This window comes from Ammospiza nelsoni, chromosome 25 (genome assembly GCF_027579445.1).
Source record: "Ammospiza nelsoni isolate bAmmNel1 chromosome 25, bAmmNel1.pri, whole genome shotgun sequence".
Classification (NCBI taxonomy): Eukaryota; Metazoa; Chordata; class Aves; order Passeriformes; family Passerellidae; genus Ammospiza; species Ammospiza nelsoni.
In genome coordinates, this window is record NC_080657.1 from 7,023,516 (window position 1) to 7,049,266 (window position 25,751).

Sequence of the window (25,751 nt, forward strand, 5' to 3'; positions counted from 1 at the left end):
TGCAGGATGAGTAGGGGAGGATCAGAGCTGCTGCCTGCCCAGGGCCCCGGGGTCAGGAAAGGCTCCGATGTTGCCCTCCCTGAACTCTCACAGCTTTGGCTGCATCAGTCCCACCCCCAGCCGGGCCCCAGCTGTTCCCCTCCATTCCCAGCTCCTCGCACCATTTACCACACAGTTGTCACCACACTTCAACTGTGCTCAGCAGGCACTCGCAGAGGGAAATCCTCCTTGGCTTAAGGAGCAGCAGCAGCATCCCAGCTCTCGGGGGTGCCTGGGATGTCACTCCCAGAGCTGCCCCACCACCAGCAGCAGCTGCTGGGATCCCACCTCCCACCATCACCAGCAGCAAAACCAGCACAGCCTTGAAGCCCTACTTATAGGGCAGGCAGGATGACAATCCCAAAGGGGATCCCTAAGGCAGCATCATTCCCTGCCCTGCACGCTCCAAGCCAGGCAGTCTGGAGGCAGGAGGGGGATGCAGCAGTCCCAGCCTCTCGTGGCAGCTCCCAGAGATGTCCATCACAGCCATGGGGACATCCCATACAGGATGGATGGGATACAGGATGGATGAGAAGCTGCCACACCAAATCCTCCGCCTCACCAAAGGCAAGGGGATTATTAATCTCCATTTTAATACCAGCAGAAGCTGTAAGTAACAAAGCTGGACCATTTATTCAAGCCTACCATTGTTTCCTGACAGTCAGTGCTTTATTACCAATTAATTCTAAGCTCAGGCGCTTTCCTCCTCTCAACTCCCACTGAGCAGCTCCAAGAGAAGCCAAAGGAAGGTGAAGGGGAATTGCAGGGGGCACCCACCCATCCCCCTACAACACTTGGGGTTGCAAGGGGGCACCCATCCATGCCCATGCAGCATTTGGGATCACAGGGGAGGCCCATCTACTGCCCCAGAGTTTGGGACCGGCACCTGGGGGGACCCCCAAAGCACCCAGGAGGACACAGCACCAGCTGGGGTGACACAGAACCAGATGCATCTCCCAGTGCACCCTTTAGGGACAGGAGCTGGGGCAAGGGAGAGAAATCCCTGAGAGGGAAATGTTCCCCACACCATTGACCTGTGTGGCTGCCTGGCCCTGCCAGCCCCTTGGGGTGGCTACTCAGGGTGAAATAAAACGATGACAATTTATTTCCTCGGAGTCCAGCACAGCTCGTTTCACCCACCGAGGGGAAGGCACTATGCCCATGCTTCTCTTTTTTCTCTTCTCATTTCCCCCAGCAAAATTACTTCTGCTCTAATGAGATCAGCCCCATTTGGTCCAGGCAACAGCAAAGTGGAGAGAGACCATTGACCCACCCCATGCCAGGGGACATCTCCCAAAAGCCACCTCATTAATGAATGGGCTCTTGTTAACAAACACAGACCCTTCCTCTGCCCTCCCTTTACAAACAAAAAGCTATAGGACCAAAATAAAGAGGCCAAGACTAAAATTAAACCACTGATGAGTTATTTTAAAAGACAGAGAATGCCCATAAGGTCACCTGGGAGCAGTGATGCACCTGAGCATCCCTCATCAGGCAGGGCTTCCCACACACACTATTTTCCCCTCTTGATTTTCTTCCTGGTGTTGCAGCATTGGAAAAAGCAGGTTCCAACCACTCGCTTTTGTGCTAATTTTATCCTCCTCTGCTGTAAATATCTGACATTAGCCTGAAGCCCAGGGTGTAGGTTGGGTTTCTTTTATAAACATAAGAGAAGCAAAGGTACTTCAAACTGCCAGAGGGCAGGGTTGGACAGGATATTGGGAAGGGATTGCTCCCTGTGAGGGTGGGGAGGGGCTGGCACAGGTGCCCAGAGCAGCCATGGCTGCCCCTGGGTCCCTGGCATTGCCAGGGCCAGCTGAAGCCCTGATTGCCCATGGGAAGGGGCAGCTCTTCCCATCACGCTGCCCATCCCAAGGGTTCTGCCTGCCACTCCAGGAAAAACCCAAACAGCCCTGAAAGAAGCAGAGGGAAGAACTCGCTGCCCCCACTTCCCTGTCTCGATAAGGTTTTCCTCCTACAAAATCACTGAGAGATAAAAATAAATTAAAAAAAACCCAACTTCCAAGAGCTGTTAGAAGGCAGGGAAGGCAGGCAGGGTGACAGGGAGAGGGCGGCACTGTCAGACAAGAGGTGCCAGGGGAGCAGGTCTGAGCTCTGCAGCATCTGCCTCCAGGAATTCCCGCTGGAACACAAAGCTGACGTGTGCCGGATCCTGCTCTGTGTCACAGCCAGCACGGGAACCAGGGAACCGCTCACTCCCCATTCTGTGCTGAGCATCTCCCAAAGCAGCCCCAGCACCAAGGGCTGACCTCCCACCACCACAGGGTCCTTGGACAAACTGCAGCAATCCCCAAGGGAGCAAACCATCAGGCTTCGCTGCTCAAGGGGTTTATGGATTGCAGCAGGAGCTGATTGAGAAGCAGTGCTGGAGCTGAGAGCTGAAGGAGCAGCTCCTTGGATGGGGAGACATCAGAGCTCTTCAGGGTTGGGACAACAACTCAGTCCCCCCAGCACAGGGATCGGGTTGTGCAGGGACACAGTAGTTCCATGCACTGAGAAACTCCAATGCACAGGGGGTTTCCTAATATCAGTGAATTTGGAAGGAAAATCTAGGAAAAAGCACATTTGAGGAAAAAAACCCACCCACAAATATGTTGGTTTAATATTTTGAGTGAGGGACCTTAGAGCCTCTTTCAGTACCAAAAGAGGAGAGGGACTGCAGAGGGACTGGGGACAAGGATGGAGGGACAGGAGCCAGGGAATGGCTGCCAGTGCCAGAGGAATGGCAGGGCTGGATGGGATCTTGGCAATTGGGAATTGTTCCCTGGCAGGGTGGGCAGGGGCTGGCACAGGGTGCCCAGAGCAGCTGTGGCTGCCCCTGGAGCCCTGGCAGTGCCCAAGGCCAGGCTGGATGGAGCTTGGAGCACCCTGGGACAGGGGAAGGTGTCCCTGCCCATAGCAGGGGGTGGAACTGGATGAGTTTTAAGGTCCCTTCCAACCTCAACCAGTCTGGGATTACAAGCTCACACCTGCCTTACCCAGCTTCCTGCAGCTCCTCCTTCAAAAAGGGAACAATAAAGAGACAAAAAAAATCACGATTGCAACATGGGAGAGAGCCATTCATCATATTTAGGTGAAAGAGAGACAAGTCAAGAGAAGGGAGGGGGAAAAGCCCTAAACCAAACAAGAAAGCAAGAAGAGAGTAGGATGGCAAGGTAGCAGCAGGTGGCCAGCAGCCAGCACCCACTCCAATAAATCCTACACTCCTTGAAACTGGCTGATCTCCAATAAAAACTCATTTTAATCTGAGACCACGAGACTCCTTTGGAAAGTGCTCCCTGGAGAGGCCCTGGCACTGTGAAATCCTTCTGATCCCCTGAGCTGCTGCAAGGACCAAGGGGTGATGGGGCTGCAAGAGCCTCATGCACAGCTCCCCACCCAAAACAGGGTAAAACCACCCAAAAACGGGGTCCCTGCACCCCCCTGGTGCCCCATGATCATGAGCAAACAGCATTACCTGGTCTGAGGAGGGCTCCAGGGACAGGAATCCTCTTCCTGGGGTGACACTGCAATGCTCACACCCTCCAACCCGAGATGTCACATCCACTTCCCCATCAATCCTGGAGTTTATTCCTTAAACTCTTTGTGTTCCTTTAAGGCCCCATCTCCTGCCGAGCCACAGTTTTTTCCTCAAGCAGGGAGAGAAGCCCCATTCCACCCAACCCTCCAGCCCCCTGCAAGCCACCAGGCTTTAAACTCAGGCAGTTCACTGCAGATTTTAAATTACAGCTGAATATTGAGCAGATAACTAATTAGAAGTTTCAGACACTCCATCATGAGCCACCTCAAGCCCCAGCTCTGCTTTCCCCAGGAAACCCCCTGGACACACATCAATTAGGGTAGCTCAGTTTAAAGCAATTACTTGGAAAAATCATCCAGGGAGAATCAGGGATGTGCCAGCAGATCCCTGCCCTTGCCCAGCACCCAGGACATGCCAGGAGGGACAGGATGGAAGGAGAAGGTGATGGGGAAAGGTAATGGCAGAGTTAGTGGAGGGGGAAAAGCCAAATTAACCCCTGGCATGAACAAAGCCCAAGATGAACAGCTGGAGGCAGGTTGATGGAACACTAGAGAGTTTCCTATAAAGTAGGTAACATTTTAATAAACAGAAAAGGTGATTTTTACTGTTGAACTCTAAACAAGCTCTCCTTTTTTTCTGCCCATCCCCAGCACAGGACTGGCTGTTCAGGATCAGGCTGGAGCCAGCAGTCCCAAATAGAAGGAGCATCCCAAGTCCAGTGAACCTCACTGAGCAAATGGGCTCAAAGACAACTCAGGGGGGTCACAGCAGGAGAGAGTCCAGAGCAGGGAGCGAGCAAAGTCCCCAAATGCACCCACACCATCCTCCTGGAGAGGGGAGCTCCTCCAGCTGCCTGGCCAGGTCTGCTCCCCAGCCTGGCCAGCAGAGAGGACATGGACCCAGAAAATAACAGAACAGTTCTAAACCAATGAGATTTTTTTTTAAAGTCCATTTTAATTTTCTTCCTTACTATTCCCAAGACTTTGGAGATGCCTCCACCTAACAAGCCCTTCCCCACACTTGAAAACACCAGAAACAGGTTTTTCCCCCATTTCCCACATAAGCAGGCCAAAGCCAAGTCTATAACACTGCAGGAATTAAACCAGGAGGAATCACACAGTCCAGCCCTGGGGGACAGGACACAAAGGCAGGGTAGGGACAAAGGGTCCAGGGGGACCCTGGCACTCACCGTGAGGCAGCTCAGGCACCAGGTGAGGCATCAGGTAACTGCGCAGGAGCTCCCAGTCGAAGTCATCGTCCTCACCCTGGCTGTACTCACACTGGTTGGGCTCACTGTCCTCCTCGAAGGTGCAGCCAGCTGTGGGGACAGACCCGTCAGCCCCTGAGCCCCCAGAGCGGCTGCTCTCTCCCCAAAAGCCCTGGAATGCCCCACCAGGAGGGGACTCCAGGCGCTCCCCAAGGGCACTGCGAGCAGGGCTCTGCCCCTGGGTGCCACCAGGCCCCCACAGCTCCTGTGCAGCTTCACCAGCGACACAAGCCAGCAGGTGCCAGGGAGGCCCTCACAGCAGGAGCAGGATGCAGCTCCCAGCTTGGCTTCTCAGGGCTTGGTAAGCACAAGGGGTTTCTCCCAAGAAATATCATTTGGCTGTGGTGGCCACACAAAATTTGTGCTTTGACCCCAACACTCCACCTGTGGCTTGGGCCCCCGGGGGTCTCTCCATGGCGTGAAGTGAGCGTGGCAGTTCTGAGCCAGTTCCCCCAACCCTGAATGCAGCCCTGAGCCCCCCCTTGGCACTGCTGAGCCCTTTCGGCAGTCACATTTTATTATAGATTTATCTCTTGGGGGTCTGAGGGTGTTTACGCAGCACCTCCTTGGTGCACAGCACGCTCAGCTGAGCGCGGAGAAGTGCAGCAAATGCCACAAGGCCACTTGTTCCCACGGGAGGTGACACAGAGAGAGCCCCCCTGCCCCACATCCAGCCCCTCCCGTGATCCCACATTCCAGTCCAGCCCCATCCAGCCAACCCTGGAGCTCAGGCCGGCTTTGCCGTGGGGCCACCGGGGGCTGTGGCTCACACTTCCCCATTGTCCCATTAAAGCCACGATTAAGGGACCGGGGCACAGCGCTAATTAACGGGGCCGGGCTCACCAGGGGCCCCGGGGAGCCCTGAGCAAGCGGAATGAACAACAGCAAACATCCCCCAATGCACCGGCAGGAAAACAGACCCGGGCCAAGGGATTATTTCTGCTGTTTTCTTCGAATTTTATCCCAAATTACATCAGTAATTCCCCCCGCCACCTGGGGATCTGGCAGTTAATGGCCTCGCTGCTGGCACGGGTTGTGCCTCCCTGTGCTCAGGGATGCTTGGATGCAACATTTAGTCAAACACGAGTCCAAACACTGGGAAAAAAGCCCATAAGATGCTCAAGAAATTTCAATTCCCAACTCTTTCATATATAAGAAGGCATTTGTGGCTTTTTTCGCCCCTTTGCGCTCATTTTTATAAAGCACAAGGGCACATTCCAGCTCCATCACCAACTGTTTTTTCCTCTCAGAGCCTTAAGAAACTTCTTTTTAAAAACCTGTAAGCAAATTCTCTCCTATTCATATGTCTGGAGGCACTGAGACATCACAGCTTTCTTAAAGCCCTTCCCGAAATGGAGCGTCTGCCCAGCCCACGTGCGGATGTGCCCCCGCACCGCAGCCCCTGCTCCTCAGCTCTCGCCACGAGACGTGTTGGATTCTAGAGTCTGGAACTTGGCTGCACTTTCTAACAGGAGGAAAAGCACAAATCTGTCAAAATTTTCCAGGAAGGAAGGGAAATAAAATAAATTTCAAAATAAAACACTGTCAGAGACTAAGTGCCAAGTGACTTAAACAAAAAAAAGGCCCAAGTGTTTCTTTCCAAGATCTGCTGAGCAGGATATTCTGGGAGGCAGAAATTTGTTCTTGGGGGATTTTTTTTGGCCTGATAAACCAGAGCAGAGTCAAACAATGTTTCAGTCTGGCAGAGCCCCATTTCCCAGGGAAAAGTGATTCCTTCACCCCCAATAAACTATTCCCAGCCACTGAAAACATAATGAGATATGTACCCTACTCCTCCTCCTGGCCTGCAGCCCCCCCACCCAAATCCTGCTGCCATCCCCAGCACAGCCACTTGCCATCACCCCACACCTGCATCCTCAGCCACCCATGAGATGATGCCCAGGCTCCAGAAGTTTAAAATGCAATTACAGAGCAGATATGTGCTGGCCAAGCTGATCCATCTCCCTCCTCAGACAGGTTTACTGCCAAGGCTTTTCCCGGCACGAGCCTTCCCTCCCATCCACGGCACAAAACAAAGGCAGTTCCACTGGCCACTCCATTTCCCTGACTAATCTGTCCATGATTTGTACACACAGGGAAAAAAGCCAAAGGGGCTTCACAGAACCTTGGTTTCCATGAGTTAGGGGATGCTTCTGGCACCATCTCTCCCCAGCCAAGGACAGGGCTGGGAGAAGCTCGACCTCCAGCAGACTCTCCCTCCTCATCACAAGATTAAGGGCATAAAAATTAACCCCTGAGCAATTAAATGCCAACAGCCCAACTCCACAGGGGGTGACTGGAGGTGCTCCAGCAGCTGTGGAAAGTCAGAGAGGGGAAACCCAGAGCAACCTGCAAAAAATTAATGTTCCATCACAACGTTTGCAAGGAGGGCAGGGAGGCTGCAACCCAAAATATCCACCTGCAGCAGTGGGAGGGTTATTCCATCCCAAGGGCAGCAGGACAAGGACTGTGGGAGCCGGGTGAGGCTGCTCCAGGTATGGATGCATCCTAAAAAGGAAGCAAGGAGCCCCCTGAGGTGGCCCCAGGCCAGGTGACAGCAGCTCCGGGCGCGAGGTGAAGGCAGCGAGGCAGGAGGTGCGATCCCAATGCAACAGCAGCTAAAAATACTGCAGGGAGCTGGGGTCTGCCACCGGGGGTGGGACGTGTCCCAGACACAGCCTGAACACCCCAGAGCTGCCTAAATCACCCCCAACACACGGCCTGCCCCATGCACAAGAGGCAGCCTGTGCCAAGGATGAGACGTGCCCCACTAAACACCCCAGAGCATCACACGTTCCTGGGCAGAGAGGGATGAGCACCAACACGGGGGCTTAACACCAGATGGACCAGAATTATTTTTAAAAATGAGATAAGAGGTGGTTTGAGAGATTTGCTATGGAGATGGGGACCAGTGCTGCTCAGCCTCCTCCAGGTACTGCTGCCACCTCCAGGGATCCACCACATGCCCAGGTGGAGGGAGCAGAGGGACAGGCACAGTGTAGAGGTTAAACACCATATGAAGCAAAATTGCTTGAAAGAAAGCAAAAAAAGGTGGCTGGAGGGGTTTGTCAAGGAGTCTGGTAATAAGCTCAGCATCCCCTTGGGTACCACTGCAGCACCAGGGCACACTGAGAGAGCAGAGGCATGGGCACCAACGTGAGGGTTAAACACCAGATGGATTAAAAATTCTTAAAAAAAAAGAAAAGGAGGTGGCTTAATGGATTCACCAGGGAGAAGGACACCACTGCCACTCAGCATCCCTTGGGAACCACTGCCACCCAGCATCCCCCTCTACAGGGATGAAGAGGAGGAAATCTGGGGAGGGGAGGGACTAGTGATTCACAAAGAAAAGGGAGGAAAAGAAAGACCAAACAGCCAAGTACAAAGGACAGCATCTAATTAATTCTCCGTGGCCACCGAGGAACGTGGCCGCCTGCCTACAGCCCACCCCGCGCTCTTTCATCCACAGAGTCTGCACTGCTCTCGCTTCCAAGTTAATTACACACTTATACCCTTCCTGTTTAACCTCCTGCACCATGGGACACAATCCGTGTCTTCTCTTCCCTTCTACTGAGCAGCCTTGAGAAGGCTCCTGTGCCAAAGGGCAGCCCAGCCCCATCCAGGATTGGGATCACAGCCTGGCACCATCTGGGACTGGGATCACAGCCTGGCACCATCCAGGACTGGGATCACAGCCTGGCACCATCCAGGATGGCGGGATTGGGATCACAGCCTGGCACCATCCGGAACAGCAGGATTGGGATCACAGTCCGGCACCATCCAGGATCAGGATCACAGCCTGGCACCATCCGGGATTGGGATCACAGCCCGACACCATCCAGGACTGAGATCACAGCCCGGCACCATCCAGGATCAGGATCACAGCCCAGCACCATCCAGGATTGCAATCACAGCCCAGCACCATCCGGGATTGGGATCACAGCCCAGCACCATCCAGGATTGCAATCACAGCCCAGCACCATCCGGGATTGGGATCACAGCCCAGCACCATCCGGGATGGCAGGATTGGGATCACAGCCTGGCACCATCCAGAACAGCAGGATTGTGCTCTCCCCCACCCAAGACCCTCTGGGGTATCATCTGAGGGGAACAAAACACCAATAATGTCCCAAAACAGGGACAGGCTTTGTGAAAAACGGGCTCATACCAAAACTTCAGCAAGTAAAATACAGCGCAGCCAGGACACCCAGTCCTGATGGGAAAAAGCTCATTTTGCTCCTACCCTGGCTTAGCCAGGACTGGATCAGCCCCATGGTCAGCTCTGGGGTGCAGCATCTTGGGAGCACAAGCCACAGCACCCCATGGCACAGGCACCAGCCAGGGGAGATAACGCTGGTCATATTTCAGAGTCAAAATAAATTTTTTATCCCTGGCCTTATCCAGCAGCTCCAGTCCTCCACCCCAAATAATTCTCAGCAGGAAATGGGGTACCCGCAGGACACATGACATGCTGCCCTGGCAGTCAAGTGCAAACACCGTGCAGAGTGAAACCATCATCTGACCATAGCAAGATGTGGCAGGGGATGAACAGAGCTCTCCTACCATCAAATCCAAAGTTTTCATTGCCTCCCCAGGAGAAGGGATGGAGGCAGAGGCTTTGCAGTTGCACACCCCCAAATTATCATGCCCAAGACCTCTCCTCTTAAATGCACGTGAGGAAGATGCTCTTTGTCTGCACCAAAGGATGAAGCTCTTCACACAGGATAAATGGTCAATGAGCTGCTGTAAATGGGGAAACCGAGGCACAGAGGGGATGTGGTGCAGTCCCAGCAGACTGGCAGCCAGGGATCACCCCAGGGATGGCAGCAGGCCCAGGGAGCTGGGTGTGATACAGAACCACAGCTCCAGCAGATCCCACCAGGGCGCCATTCCTCCCCAGCACCCCGAGCAGAGCCAGCCTTCCACCTCCCAGCCCCCAGCTGCTATTTAAGGTGCTTTCCTTGGCACACTCCCACGGGAACTGCCCCGGGAAGGAAACGCCAGGAGCTGCTTCCCTCCGGGTGCCGGCACACACGGGGCACAGGGAGCACATTCTGCACCTCATCTAAAATCAGATGCACTTCTCAGCCAGTGAGATCCTGTACACAGCACCCCACAGGCTCCCAGGCGAGGGTAAGGGATCCAGGATCATTTCCATCTGCAGGGGGCTCAGATTCCCAGGGGTGGGATGTTACAGGGGCTCTTTGGCACTGAGGAATCCAGCTCAGTGGGAAAATCCAGACAGGGAGAGGTCCTGTGTGCCAGCACCCCAACATCTCATACTGATGGGGAATCCTGCCACACTGGAACACCAACAGCCTCATGGCCAAGCCCAAACATCCCAGGATTTCACTGGGAAAACCTCTTCCAGCCCAAGCAGAGGGGAGCTGAATCCCTCTGTAGCTGCACTTGGCACATGCAGAGGGCCTGGGGCACTGGCAAACATTGAAAGTATTTCTGTGCATCACACCCCGGAGATGATGACAAACCCCGTCCCTGCTCCTCTGCTCCCCACTTCTGCCAAGAGACACTTTTAGGAGAAATATCACTGATTTCTCAGCCCTGATAAAAGCTGATTGGAAGAATATGGAAAGCAGCTCCATTAGAATTCTCACCAGTAGTTTGTTTTGGTTCTCCAAATCATTTTAAATATTGTATTTAATAGAAAAATAATTTGCTCAGCTGTAAGAAACATCAATTTGCAACTTGAAGCCTTGTATATTAGCCAGAGAAGCTAATGTGTAAACATTAGCAGCTCCAGGAACGTGTGGGGTTTGGCCAATGCAATTCCAGGGAGAGAGCAGCCAGATATTAAGACGGAGGATTTGCATAATAAGTCACTTATGCCTGATAACCTCAGTGTTTGGAACACGCAGGACTAGAGAACAATATCCATCTGCCAGCAACTGCAGAAGACAAATCTCCTTTTTTTTCCTTTTTTTTTTTAATTCTTGACTGGTAAAGACTCTTTATGGCTTTTACCTGCAGGTCCTCAAGGAGTTGTCAAAGTTCCCACAGTGAGTACTCAGTCCCAGCAGCCTCCAAGGAACCCCAGGGATGGGGAGAATTAGCAAATCTGGATTCATTACAGGCATTTTGAAGCAAATACAACTGAGAAAATACAACTCTAAAGGCTTTGCAATGCCACAGGGATGGCTTGTGCTTGGGCAAGGACCAAGTGTGCCATACATCACTGCATGGTGAAAATGCGTTCAAAAGCAAAGAGGGGAATAACTAATCTTGCCAGAATCATTCCTTGGGGCAAACCCAGCTGCCAACTGCAGCTCCACATGCCCTTAGCTCCACAGAGATCAGCACTCCTAGGGCCAGGGTGCTGCATCACCCTGCTGCAGGCAGCACCAGCAATGTCTCTCTGGAGTGCACCTCCCTGGCTGCTCTGGGGATGCTGGGGGACACAGCCCAGGAGGCTTCACCTCCATGTCCAGAGGGGATGTGAGGATTTAACATCCCATCCAAAGGCTGCTGGTGCCCAGCACCTGGATCCAGCGAGTGCTGTTCCCAAGGAAGGATCAGCATCACTCTGTCACTCGAACCCTGCTCAAGAGAGGTCCTGCAGCACAAAAACACCCTCAAGCTGAACAGCCAGGAGGCCACTAACCCACTGCACAAGTGCTTTAATAATGAACCATCACTTAATTAACATCATCAGTGCTGCCTGGTGGACTCCATGGGAAAAAAAACAAGGCAGGAAACCTTTGGAAACCTCCATCCTGCCATTATCGATCACACCCGGTGCAATTACAGCTCACGGGCTGCAGAGCTGTGCGACACCTCAGGGAAAAAAATGGGAACAAATTAAAATAAACCAGAAAAGGCAGGGGAAATAATGCTCATTTCTCCCCCTCGCTCCTTTATTACTATCAGGTCCCCCAGGTGTCTGCTGAGGACCATCCACTCCTCATGCCAGGAGCCCAGAGAGACCAGGCCCGTGAGCCCCAAGGGGCACACACTGCTTTCAGTGTGGACACAGAGATGCTTCCATGGCAGGAATTCAGGCAGGAAAAGCAGCTGCCCTGGGACACATCAGTACCATGCCAAAGCCCTGGGGGACTCCAACATCAGCTGCAGAAATCATGAGAAAGAGCAAGTTTCCCAAACCAAGCCCATTCTGCAGGGGATAAGAAGGGGGCACCCCTCAGCCCCCCTCCCACAGCAGGTCCCACATCTCTGCGGTGATGGATGCAGGAGCTCCCGGGATGGAGCCTGTGCCAGTGCTGGGAGGGCCTTGGAGGCAGCTCCAAGGATCACTGATGGCATTGCAGGGCAGAGAACGGAGCCGGGGAGCCCTCGGCCCCCAGCAGGGACAGGGCCACAGCGTCCCAGCCAGCCCTAGGAGGGATACAGGTGGGGACAAGAGGAATAAGGCTCAGTGCCATGCAAAATCCAGGCCACCATCCTCCTCCTCCTTCCTTGTTCAGAGCCAGGAGCAGCAGGGTGGGCTGGCTGACGCGGGGCTGGGAGGTGACACCGTGTGACATGGGCACGGCCATGAGCAGCGCCAGCACTCGGCTGAACCTCTGCTGTGGCACACAGGTTAAAGGCAGGAGCCCTCGTGGGAGCAATCACAAGGAGCCGTGTGCCCAGCAGGTCTGTCACAGCTCTGGGGACACACTGGACCACGCCAGGCACCCTGCAGTCCGTGAATTTGGCTCAGCCATCCCAGTCAGTGCTGGCTTGGGCATCCACCTATGCTGACCTGGAGAGCCCTCAACTCATTCCAGCAAAAACTCTGGGATTGTACTAAGTGTGCAGGAATAACTGAAGAGTCCCTGCAGTGTCAGAAGTGCACACAACACCCTGCAACCCCATGGGAGAACCATGAAACCCCAATACCCAGCACTTCCACCTCCTGCCCCAGACAGAGCCCACCTGCCATCCCCAACCAGCCACCATCCCATGGGAAGGAAGGCAGGACACAGCCTCTCAGACAGAGAAATGTCATTCAGAGCCAGCAGGTCCCCCAACAGGAGCCTGGGTGAGAGACTAAATAAAAAGTTCAGCTGATATAAAGACAAATAACCCAATGAGGAGATGCAGTGCTTTAGTTTAATATTGTTATAATCCAGAGAAAGCAGGCTGGTTGCTTGCTGCAGAAAATCAATGGGATATTATCACTCAGCAGACAGATGAAAAGACAGTAAAAATAAGAAGAAATAATAACAGAAGTAAGAGAGTCCTTGGGAAGAGCCCCAGAAGGGCAGTGGCTGAACCTGCACCACAGGAAGAGCTCAGAGGCTGCCCTGGCATTGAGAGGCTTCCAAAGTCCCTCCCAAGCTGCTCCTTCCACAAAAATACCCTGGAAAGCTCCAGCACCCACCTCCACAGGGGGAAGAGGCAGATGCCCCATTGACACCATAACCACAGAACCAGATGTCCCAGTGAGAACTTTGAGGTGCCAGGGGTGCCCAGGACCACCCACCTGTGCTAATTCAACGAACCACATTGAAGCACCAGGTAATTAAGGAAAGAGCATTTATTATATAATTACCCAGGGTGTCAGCATACCTCTGCTAACAGGCAGGATGTGCTGGCAGGGAATGAGGACCTGGCACCCAAGGGTGTGGGGCTGCCAGCAGCAGAGAAGGACTTTGGAGAAGACACATCCTTGCATGGATCTGCCTGGACTTCCGGACCAGCCCTGAAAATTGCTGCTGTTCCCATCACAGCTGTTGGAGGAACCCAAGATTCCAGGGTCACACAGCACAGGACAGAGAGGGGCTGCACCCTGAGGAGCCCTACAGAGCACCCCAAAACCACAGAAGCTCCATAGACACCTCCAAATCCATCCAAGCTGAGGAATGCAGTTTGCTGTAGCCCATCCCTCTCCCTGTTCTCACCTCCCTAAGCAAGTGGCCACAATGTTCCATCCCCTCAAGAGAAAAGCCATTCCCACACCTCCTGTCAGGACACAGCAGCAAGACCCCTCGGGCAGCACCCCAAAGTCAAGCCTCACGCTCTGGGGGAGCAGCTGGGCCATGGTGAGTGATTCATCTCCTCTTCTAGACTGGTGACATCCTGCTCTGGGGAGCCTGGTGTGCCCCGCAGCTGAGGGGCCAGAGCCACTCATGCTCCTTGGCTTGGCCAGCTGGGCTAATTAGGCTGAAGGCCTCCAGCACAAAGCAGCACACAGCTCCAATGCCCAGGGCTCACCAGGGCTTGTATCCTGAGCAGGGCCGTGGGCACAGTGGCCTCGTTAAAACTCATCAGGTCACTGATGTCCCCATCCCTCATCCTCACAGCATCTCCTGCCTCTCCATCCCAGCCACAATCCTGATTAACTTAACGACGTCAGGAAAGGTTGGATCCACATGGGGAGTCCAGGGAGCCAAAGCAGTTATTGGTCAATTTAGGGCTCCCCAGCACCAGGACAGCCCTGGAATGAGCAGGGATGGACCCTCTGGCAGTCCAGGATGGCTGCAGGGAGCTGGGGGGGCTGTGCCAGCACAGCCACCCTGTCACGGGTGATTTGACAGTATTTTTCAAGCCCAATTAAAAAAAAAAAGGCATTAAAAAAATGTATACAACAAAAATACTCAGGAAGTTGTTCCAGCTGCAGCATACTCCCACTCCCCAGCTGCAGTGCAATGCTCTGCTCCACTGCATCCTGTCAGGGACACCCTGGGTGGGCAGTGGGGTCCCCAGGTAACAGGGGAGGCACATCCCTGCCCTGCCTTCAGCAACAGGGCTGCCCAGAGTCCCCCACCACCCCTGCTGCAGGACACTGGGGTCAGCCAGTGCCAAAAGGGGGCCAAGCACCCTCCCTTGCCCCCCTCCTGTTCCACAACATCGTCAGCACTTTGGGAGGCAGGAAGGTCAGGAAATAAATTTATGGCCAAAGCCAGTCAAGAGGCTTCTTCCAGCTGTGAATCTGCCACACAGAGTCAAGGTGACTCACGGAGACCCCACTGGGCCCCAATCTGCAGGAGCATTGCATTCCTGGCATTCCCACTGCAGCCCAGGCTCCTGTGGGAGCCAGCAGCACCCCAGCAGCCAGGCACCCCCAGGAACAGCCCCTGCAGCCCTCAGCACCCCATGGCACAGGGGCAGTTCTGCTGTCTGCTCCTGCAGCCAGCACAGAACCAGCACCCCGATTTGGGGTCTGGCAGAGGCAGCCAGGGACAGGAAACAGGAACAGCCCCAGGCTGACTCGCCACAATCCACGCTTGGATTCCCTCTCCAGGTGGGAGGAATTGGGGTGCAAAGCCTGGGCCCCTTAAACACGTAGTAAGCGTGTTCCCCCAGCAGTGCCCAGGCAGGAGCTGCAGAGCTGGGCTGCGACACCCAGGCAGGACTTGGAACAGCACACAAGCAGCTGAGAATGAGCTGCAGCCAGCAACCATCCAGCAAGCAGGAACAACACTTCTGATCTTAAAAAAAAAAAAAGACATAAAATAACAGCTGCAAAGGGCAAGTGACATTTGAGCCCCCGGTGCTGGCAGCAGGGAGGGGCAAAGGGCTGCTCCACAGGCAAGGGCTCCTCTGCCTTTGCCTTGCAGCAGCTGGAAGAGCTGGACTTTGGCTTTTGATCCAGGCACAGGGTGCAGAGCCTGCCGCTCCCAGGGCCAGGAAAGCAACAGACCAGGAACACCCAGGAAAGTCCCGGTGACAGCTGCCAGCTCCACAGGCACTCCCCAGAGCCGCCCTTCACCCGGCAAACAGGAGCAGATCCCCAGGAGCACTCCAGGCAGGCAGACACCCCCTCCCCACCATCACCCACCCCAGCACAAGGGGGAAAAGCAGCAGCAGCTCCTCCAAGCCACCTGCAGTGGAAAGGAAAAGCTCCATCTCCAGGACCTATTTATTTTGAGGCTGCCAACGAGGAAGCGATTAGCTTCAGGGGATTAACTGTTGGGAATCCTTCTTGTCCAGAGGGGAAAGTCTCAGTTTCACCAAGTACAAGGACGGATCTCCAGGCTGGAATGAGAGAGCAGGATCAAAAGAATGCTGCAAAGCAAATCCCAAGCTGCCATGGGAGAGAAGAGGTTTGGGAATCTTGACATTTAATCACTCAGTAACCAAAGGTTTGCAGACATGTCTAATAAGACAATTATAGTGCATGTTAATAATAGATTATTAAAAAGCTTATTTATGGAGGTTTAAGCAGGCAGATGGTAGGGCCATGGTGATAAGGCTCTCTCTTTCTAGAGCCTGTGCTACCTCCCAGCTCCCAGAGATGCAGCAGGGATTCGCCTTCCTCTGCCTCCAGCTCCCTGTGCTTAACCCTCACATGATTGCCCAAAGCAAAGCAGCAAACCCCTGCAGAGGGACTGCAGCCAGGAGAAGATTCTTATGGGGCATTTTGGGGTGCTCAGAGCTCCCAGCCTCTCTGCAGAGCAAGGACTGGGTGATGAAGTGATGGAAAAGTTCATCTCAGGTGCAGTCAAGGGAAAAACCAACATCAACAGGCAGCAAGGAGTTGGTCACAGCCAGGACGGGGTTAAAGCCACCAACAAACACCTGCCTTGGTTTTCCAGGGGGTGTCCCTCCTCCCCCAGAGCCCTGATCCCAATAGACTTTATTCTGGGAAAGCTCCCAAGGAGGCTGGAATAGGGCTGGTTTGTCTTAGTTTGCATAACAAAGGGGAAAATGTGCATTTCGGGCCAGGAGGTGATTCACCAGCATCCCTGTTCCCGGGGCCAGGGCAGGTCCAGGCACCCAGAGGAAAAACAGGAAACAGGAGCTCTAGAACAAGCAGACGGTAAAAATGAAACAAATGCAACTGCAAGTCTCGATGGCGAAGGAAAAAACCCAGACATTGCCAGGCTGTACCATGGAGCTGCAGATCCAAAGCCAGAGGGACAGGTCCATCCAGGAGCATCAGCATCACTCTGAGCCTCCCTAAATTCTGCTTCTGCCTCATGGATGGTAAAAATCCACCACACTCCAGTGTCCCTCTGCACACACTGGAGAGCCGAGGGCTCAGGAGCCAGAAACCTCTGCCCTGGGCACACTCGGGCATGTCAACAGGATTTTCCGGAGCATCTCGACACAGAAGCCTCAAGGGTGTTTGCACTGTCTGGGTGCTCTGGGAAAGGGCATGGCATTCTCAGGGCATTAAAAACACACGTAGGAGCAAACAAGAGAAAGAGCTTCATCCCCGGCACGACAGAACAGGCAAGAGGGAAAAAAAAAAAAAAAAAACCAAACAAAAAAACCCCACGAAGCCTGAAACAAGCTGACAAGGAAAATGTAAGGTTCTCGCACATTTTATGCACTTGGTGAAGGCGGGCTGGGGAGAACAAAAATGCCTTGGCATCGGAGAGCACACAGCCAGCCAAGCGGAGGGAAACAAACACCGGGAAAAGCGCTGGAAGGGCAGCATCAGGCACCTGAGCACTGACCCTGTCCCCCAGCAGCAGCCGGGGCCATCTCTGCTCCTGACCCCCCTTCCCCGAGCACCCCCCGCGCATCCCCTCCCCGTGACCGTTAACGGGCGGGGGCTGCCCCGCCGCCGACCCCAATCCCCGCCCCGGGAGCGGCGTCTGCTCGGCGGCTCCCATTGACCCGAGCGAGCCGGCCCCGCCGCGCCGGGTCAGCGTCACCCGTGCCACCTCCTGCCGGCCCCGCCGGGGTCACCCGTGCCACCTCCTGCCGGCCCCGCCGCGCCGGGTCAGCGTCACCCGTGCCACCTCCTGCCAGCGCTGTCGCGGGGGACAGGGACAGGGACGCTGGGGGCCCCGTCCCCGCCCGGCCCCAGCAGCCGGCTGCCACCTCCCCCAGCAGCCTGAGAGCCTCCGGAGCCGCCACCAACGCCAGTCCAGCGCTCCCTGGCAGTCCCAACCTCCCAAGTGGAGGCTGCAAACCCAAATATTTTATTTGCTTAATTGCTGCAAACGAAGTCGGAGCCGAGCGCAAACAGCTTCCGCATAATTCCGGCAGGAGTGCCACGCAGCAGCGCGGCTGTGTCCCCATCGCGTGTCCCCATCGCGTGTCCCCGCCGCCGAAAACAGCCACGGAGCGCGGGCTGGGACCCCTGAGCAGCTCACCGCTGAGTTCTTGGGCGCAGCACACAGAAGCAGAGGTGCACCTTACCATGGAATCATTTGGGTTGGGAAACAGCACTGAGTCCAGCCATGCCCGCAGCACGTCCCCAAGTGCCACATCCACCTTTCCTGGCAGGGAAGGCAAGAGGGAGGGAAATACCGGAGCCTGCACAACCTCCTGCCCCCGGGCTTCCAGCAGGGAAAGGCTCCTGCCGCAAAGTGCCCAAGGAGGAGCGATGGGGCTGCCAAAGGCTGGTGCCAAGCACAGGTCCCCATCCCAGCCTGCCGACACCACACGATCCCCTGCACCCCTCAGTTTGGGGGGTCAGCCAGTGCCTCCCAACCTCACCCAAGTCCCCTCCGTGACAAGCACAACGGGCCGGCAATGACAGCTCAGTCACTGTGAAACCTTCATGAACTACAAGAAGTTGGAGGGCTGCAGGAAGGAGCAAAGAACACCCTAAGGCCGTGGTGGGCTGTAACCAGGGCATCCTGCTTTCTCCCTGTGCCTCATTTCCCCCACCTGTAGAAGGGACCACCTACGCCCCTTCTTCACAAAGGCACAGCTAAAAAACCCCATCTTCTGAAAATATCCACCGAGACAAGCAGTGTGTCCTCCCCAGAGGCCCAGAGCACGTGCAAATGGCTCCAATATATTTCTCCTAGCCCTTGCCCACTGTGCAGCCCCAGGGATGAGCTGGGCAACCTCCCCACAGCCGGCCAAGCCACATCAGCAGGATCAAACAGCAGATCCAGGTAAAAGCAGCCTGCAGTGGAGCAGGGGGGCTGGCAGCAGACCCCTCACCTCCAGCTGGATCCAGTCCTTTCAGCTCCCCTGTGGAGCTGAGCCTGCTCTGCATCTGCCAGGGAAACGGAGAAAACGCACTCCTGATTTACTCCAGGAGCAGGCTCGATCCTGCCCTTCGCCGATGCCGTTCTGCAGGGAAGGGACCCCATCGAGGGAAAAGGGTTTGCTTGGGAGGGGACCCTCCCCACAAAGCCACCCCAGCCCCCGGTGCTTCCCCACCACTGCCCCTCCAGCAGCTCAGCCCCGAGAGCCAGCACAGCACCACGCACCAGGGCTGGGCAGCAGCAAACCCCAAATCCCCCTCTGAAACCAGGGCGGGCAGAGGCCCCTTACTCCACCAGCCCCCATCAGCTCCATGCCTCAGTTTCCCCTTTGCCCCCTGCTCGGCCCCGAAGCTCAGAGCAGAAGCACACAGCCTCTCCCCGCAAAATACAAACCCGTTCCCTCCCCATCTCCCCCACCCTGCAGGAGCCGGGGGAGCCTGAACGGCTTCGCATCCCCCCACCCACCGTCCCTCCATCCCCCATGCACGGGTCAGCCGCCGCTTGTTTTCTGCTGATGGGTGTCACTATTTATAATCTTTGGAGAAATGCCACTACCCAAAAAAACAAAATCAATGCACCACCACAGGGACTGTGTGCAGGTGAACAGCTTGGATTTAAAGGTAAAAAACCAAAGAACTAGGCAAAAATACACTTTAATGTGTATTTAATGTGATCAGCATCACCCAGGAGCTGGGAGCAATAGCACCAGGGAACCCTTGGAGTGAGGCACCAACTCCCGTGGCTCCGTTTCCCCAAAAAAGCGCTGGCAGCCCCCGGTAGCCCCAAATTCCCATTCTCCGCAGCGTCCAACCCCATTTCCAGCCTCCCGAAGGGACGGGGAGCCAGCCAGTCGTCGTGTCCCGCACGCCGCACCAGCTCTCCCCGAGCCCCTGCCCGGGGGTCCCGGGGGGGCGCAGGGCTCAGCACGGGTAGATCGGGGGAGGAATGGAACATTAAAAATACGTAAATTAATCAAATTAATCGATCGACCGTATCTCCGTACAACTGCCCCAATACCCCCCCAGCAAAACGAGAGCCGGGAGGTTGTGATCGGAGCCGCCACCTGTTCCTACCGGAGGGTCCCCAGCTTCCCGCCGGAGCCGCCAGTGAAAGCACCGGGATCCCGCCGGGCACCGGCCGGGGGGCTCCTCTCGCCGCGCTCCCCCCGCCGCCACCGGGGGAAGTTTTCCCTGCCGGGGTGCGGCGGGATGGGGGGGATTTGGACGGCGGCCCCGGTACCGGCAGCGAGCGGGAACCGTGGGGCTGCGCTCGGCGGAGCATCCTGGGGCTGGGGGGCGCCGCCGAGACCCCCCGGCCGCCGCACTCCCGGCAGGGAAAACTTCCCCCGGTGGCGGCGGGGGGGAGGCGCAGGCGAGAGGAGCCCCCATACCAGTGCCCGGAGGGGACGGAGGCGGGATTCTGGCGATTTCACGGAGGACAGGGGTCCCGAGGCGGTTCGGACACCCTCCGCTGGGAACAGGTGGCTGTGGGCCGGGCGGGACCCTCCGTGCACCGGGGTCGGTGGAGCCCCGGAACCGCACCGAGCGAGCAGGACCCCTCTCCCCGGCGCACACGCCGCGCTCCGTTCCTACCGGCGGGCGTCTCGGTGTCCAGCGCGTAGACCCGCAGGGCGAGGGCGAGCAGCAGCGCCCGGGCGCTCCGCATGGTGCGGCCGGTGCCGGGACCGAGGGGGGGGGGGGGCGGCGGGGCCGTGGCCGCCGCCGCCGCTGCGCGCCCGCGGTTCCGGCGCGGCGGGGGCGCAGCGGGGCCCCCGTGCCCGCCCCGCGCCTCAAATACCAGCGGCGGCGGCTCGCGCCCGCCGTGACGTCACCGCCGCCCGCGGGGGGGCGCGGGAGGGGGGGGGGGCGCCGGTACCGGGAACGGCAACGGCGGGCGGGGCGGCGGCGCCCCCTGGCGGACTCGAGCGGTGGCGCTGCGGGGGAAGTTTGGGAGCAGCGGCGGGAGCTACGGGGGCACTGGGGGGGTTCTCTGGTACCGGGGGAGAGGAGAGCTGGGGAGGGGTCCCGGGAGCTGCGGGCCCCGGGCGACGCTCGGTTAAGGGAGGAAGTTCTCTCGTATTGGGGGGTGCGGGGAGAGGGGCGGTCCCGGGAGTTAAGGGGAGGGGGGGGCGGTGCGTGGGTAAGGGGCGGGGGGGGCCTCCTGTACCGGGGGGTGGGAGGAGGGGAATATCCGGTACCGGGAGGGAGAGGCGGGGAGTGGGGGTCCCGGGAATTACGGGCTGAGGAAGGTGCACGCTTAAAGGAGGGGAGGTCTCCGGTGCCGGGGGAGAGCGGCTGGGGCTGCCCGGGAGCGCCTCTTGCGTGAGGGGTGGGGCACGGGAGGACCCCGCAAGGGTGCGGAGAAAGCACGGGGGGCCGGCTGCAGGGAGGTCCCGTCGCGCGGAGCTGCTGCGGTGTCTCCTGTTGCAGCGGAGCGGGGAAAGAGAGGTTCCCTGCGGGCAGGGGGCTGCCAGGCTCTGGGGCTGCGGGGTCCCTGGTTTTCGGGGTGTGCAGGGATGCAGGGATAGTCCCCAGCTTGGGGGGCCTGCCTCCAGAAGGGTCCCCACGACTCCCCAAATGCAGGGGTCTCCTCAGGGGTCCCAGTTGTAGGGTCCCCACCAAGCTGGGACTGGATCCTGCAGGGTTTGCAGTTGCGGGACAGGTGCTGGGAGCAGGCTGGGACAAGGGAGGTGATGGTGACACCCACTCTGGGGTGGGTTCCCCCAGCCCTCGAGTGCCCCCATCACCCCTGGGCTGTGCCCGAGGCTGTGGGGCAGAGACAAGACCCTATGGACTGGACACTGGGGACAGAGCCTCCTGCCCCTTGCAGGGTGTCCTCGGACCCTGAAACGCCCCTGGTCCTCTACCACAGGCTGGATGTCCTTGGGGGACAGGGACAGGATGCTTGGCTCCGCAGGATGGTGACAGGGAAAGCCAGACAAGGCTGTGTGGGAGTGGCAGTGGCACCTGAGACCCCAGAGACACCCAGCAAAGCCACCATCCCCCCAGTGAGGGGAGGTGCAGGATCTAACTCAGAGTGAGCAGAAAGGAGAAAAACCTGGAAGGACGGAAAAGGAGGAAAATCTCTGTCCGTTTCCCAGCCGAGTGCACAGGATCAGGCACAGAGCACTGGCAGCCCTGGTGTCCCTGCCGGCAGTGCCAGCAGAGATGAAAGGCCCCTTGTTTGTTGACATCCTCTCCAGCCCTATTTCTGGAGGAAAATGTTTTCCCAAAGGTTTGAGGTGAGGAGGAGGGGAACTTTGCATCAGTTTTCTGGTGTGATCCATGCTTAGGTCACCTAGCCCTGGCTGCAGCTCCACGGCGTGAAACTGCCTGGGCACAGGGAAACTTGGAAAGCAGAGGGAACAACGCTGGAAATGTTGGGACTTCTTACCCCAAATCACACAGGGAGAATCCCTGGCATTGGCATCATCCTGCGATGATTCAGCCTTGTCCTGAAGGACAGCACCCGGTTGCCAGCATCCAGCAGGGTGACAGAGGCAGGGGGATGCTGTCTGGGGGTTGCTGAGCCTGGCAAAGCCACTGGGGAGCTCCCAGCCCCAGAAGTAGGACAGCACTGCCTGCCATCTCCATCCAAGTTCAGCTCATCCCTAGGGATGCTGCTGTGCTGCTACTCCGTGTTGGGCTGGCTTCATTTTCTGGGGACACTGCACTGACACATGGCACTGCACAGCCCTGGGGACACTACACAGCCTTGGGGACACTGCACTGACCTGGGCACACTGCAGAGCCCCCGCCTGGCCCCCTCCTCTCTGGGACAGGGGTTCAGCACATCTCAGAGCTGCCAACCCCAAATACTCCTCCTGTCGGTGTCCCCTGGTGTCACCCCTGGCTGTGCCATAGGGGTACAAAACGTTCATCTTCCATTCCCAGCTGCCCCCAGCGGCACCCCCAGCAGGTTAGCACCATGGTGACACTTCTTGCAGGATGCATCCATCCCCATGGATCTGGGGACAAACCAGACCAGCACCGTGTGTCCCCCAACCAGGAGAGCACATCTGGGGTGACGGCAGGGGGTGATGGACACTCCTCTCCAAGTTGCCTCACGCTGAGCGTGGAGTGATCCTGACAAATTCTCTCCCCAGTGACACTAAAAGCCTGTTAAAATAATGCCCAATAAGGGAATTAAGCTGCTAAGATGTGTGGCGGCGAAGGCAGGAGAGGGCTGGCACGGCGCAGGCTGGCACGGTGCTGAGGGTGGCACTTTGAGGGTCCCCCTGGAGTTTTTTGAGAAAAATCCCCCAAATCCTTCTGGGAAGAGGACCTGGGTGATGCAGCAGCCGAGGGATGAGCTGGGGATAGTCTCTGCCCAGACTGGGGAGCAATCTGGAGGGGTCTTCACCAAGCAGCTGAACTGAAAATGTTCGTGGAGGAAATGCAGCCAAGGGTAAGCAGAAGCAGAATATTCCCAGGATTCTGGGGGAATCAACCAGGAAACGTGGAGTTTTTAAGCTGCACAAGCCTGTTGGAGCACTGTGCTGTGCTTTCCACCACCTTTTAAACCCCTGAATTGTACTTCCAAAGCAATCACTTCAAAAAACAATAAAAAGGGGGTTTGTTGCAGCCAGCGTATCACAACAGAACTGTTCCCCATTCCCTGTGGTCACCGTGCTGCTCTGACAGTCCCACCGCCCATCCGTGCCACCTCCTCGGGGGAGCCCTGGGGTCCATCAGTGCCACCCCCGTGCTTCCCCAGCGGGATCATCAGTGCACCAGGAGCTGTGGGAGCTCAGCACATCACTCTGGATGTCCAGAGTTACTGAGACAACCCTTGGGGGAGCTCGGAAATCCTGGAATGTTGCCAGAAGTGCCTGGTGGTTGGATTTTGACCCTGCACGGGATGTGCCACCTGTTTGAGGACAAAAGAGTCACTTGGGGATAAATGGTGTAAGAATTCAGTGTTCACAGGGTGGAAATATAGATTTTAGGATTTTGGTACAGGGGGCTTATGGAGACAAGATGGAGGGATCAGGGCATGTCTTGTCCTTCTTTCTTCTTCTTGTCATCCGTTTTCTGTGGTGATGTTGGCACTTTGGGATTGGTTCTTGGTGAAGGTGCACTTGCTAATATGGGTGAAAGGTATTGGGAAATAAAGGTAAATATGATGTACGTAGTTTTTAGTATAAAAATAGAGGATTGCCCAGTGGGAGGTCAGAGTGCCCTTGGCTGCCTTGCTGGTCAGACCTCTGTTGGGCTGGAAGAAAATTTTGTAGATAAGAAATAATAAACAATATCAAAGACTGAAAATCTGAAGAGTCCAGACTTGTCCTTTGGAGCACGGGCTGTCCCAGGGCCACCCTACGCGTGACCGGGCAGAGACGAGCAGCCGGAGCGGTCAAGGAGCCACCGCGCACTGCAGGCACAGCACCAATTCCGCATGAGCGGGACGGACACGGGGGCTCCACAAAGGCTCCTTGTCCCCAGCAAGGGCTGGCACTGCCCCGGGGCAGGCGGGCGGCACCTCCCGGGGCTCCTCCCTGGGGAAGGGGCTCGGGGAGCCTCCCGAGGTGATGGAGCTGAGGCTGGGGAGGGATGCAGGGAGGAATACGCGGATGGTGCACATTCATGTTGTGACCGGGTTTGGGGACAAGCAGGAATTGTCCTCAGGGCTCTGCATGAGGACAGTTACTGACAATTGTCCCTCCAGCACATCCAGCTCAATCCCACCTGTCCAACAGGGCTGAAAGGGAGGAAAGTTTGGCCAAGGACCCACCACTGCTTCCCCGAGCTGGGGGGAACCTGCCTGGCACTGACAGGGCCACAGGGACACCGGATGTGTTTGGAGGGGACACAGCACCCATCATGCGTGGTCTGGGACTAACCCTGCACTGAGGGAAGAAAGGAGGGACAAAGGGAAGCAGTGAGGAAGGAAGGTTGGATGGGCAAATGGCACTGCCCCATGCAGCTGCAGGGATGAAGCCAGTGGCAACCCATCAGGAACAAGCTCCATCCCATTCCCGAGGTGCGAATCCTTTCTCCTAACCCTTCCCAAGCATCTCCTCCCACCCTGAGCACTGGCAGGATGAGCCTGCAGTCCGCTGCCCTGTCTCCCTGTGCCATCAGCCCCCAACGGTCTTGCAGGAGCAATCGAGTTAAAATGAAGTAATCACTTTTCAAGTACAGTCATTTGCAGGAAAAATATAGGCCTTGCTGTGATTGCAAATGGTCTCCACTGCAACCATCCCTCCCACTCAGGAGAGAAATGTTTTCAGCTCCGGGGTGCTCACTGACAGCAGCCTCAATCGCAGCCAGTGTGGCTACATCACACCTTATGGCTTCTCCCAGGTTGGGGGCAAAGAGATGGGACTTGGGGCTTTGAATTCTTAGGAGCCAGCAGTACTTTCAGGAGGATTCTTTTGCTCTCAGATATCTCTGTGGAATGGCAGGTTGAGGGAGTAGGGCTGCCCTGAGCCCTCATCCCAGAGCCCAGGGATGGGGCTGCAGCACCCACTGGTCCTCCCCAAACCACTGGGCAAGCATCTCCATACTGACCACACCAAAACCCTTTAAATTTTGACTTATTTCAGAATACCATCTTTTGCTGCCAGCACAGTAATCCCTCATTTTTCCCCATTAAACCCACAGGACACAGAGCCCATCACTCCCTCCCCAGCATCACTCCCAGCAGTGCCTTCCCTGCAGCAAACAGCTCTTGCAGAGCTGCTGGGACACAACACCCCACACTGAATTTTAAGCAATTTCACCCCCCAAAAAATTTTTGCCTTCTGGGTTTTTTTCCTCCTTTCCCCTTTATTCCAGTCTCTCTCCCTCTTTCTCCCATATCCTGTTTCTTTTTCTATATCTCCACCTATCACACCCCCATCCAGCTCTAACAACTCTCTGCTATTTTCTTAAATCACCTGCCTTTTGCTAATGCCAAAAGCCCTTTTTCTTTCTTAACAGACAACATAGATTATCTCATCCTGCTGTTCTCCTCCCTGTCTGTCCAGCCCCAAGTGGTCAGATGCCCGCCGCAGTGCTGTGGCCGGATGTAATAGGGCTATTAGATGAGTTATCACAGCCTGAAA

General features: G+C 56.3%; 1 protein-coding gene across 2 annotated transcripts in view; it reads right to left on the bottom strand.

Moving 5' to 3' along the window:
* Window positions 1-20,450, bottom strand: part of PTPRU (protein tyrosine phosphatase receptor type U) — a 57,111-nt gene extending 36,661 nt beyond the window's left edge. For both annotated transcript variants that reach the window (XM_059488650.1, XM_059488649.1), the window contains exons 1-2: window positions 20,296-20,450; window positions 4,770-4,898 (exon numbers count right to left, since the gene is read on the bottom strand). In XM_059488650.1, the coding sequence (XP_059344633.1) occupies window positions 4,770-4,898; window positions 20,296-20,368 (202 nt within the window). In that variant the 5' untranslated portion in view covers window positions 20,369-20,450. The remainder of the gene's footprint in view (window positions 1-4,769; window positions 4,899-20,295) is intronic.
* Between the last annotated feature and the right edge of the window lie 5,301 nt (window positions 20,451-25,751).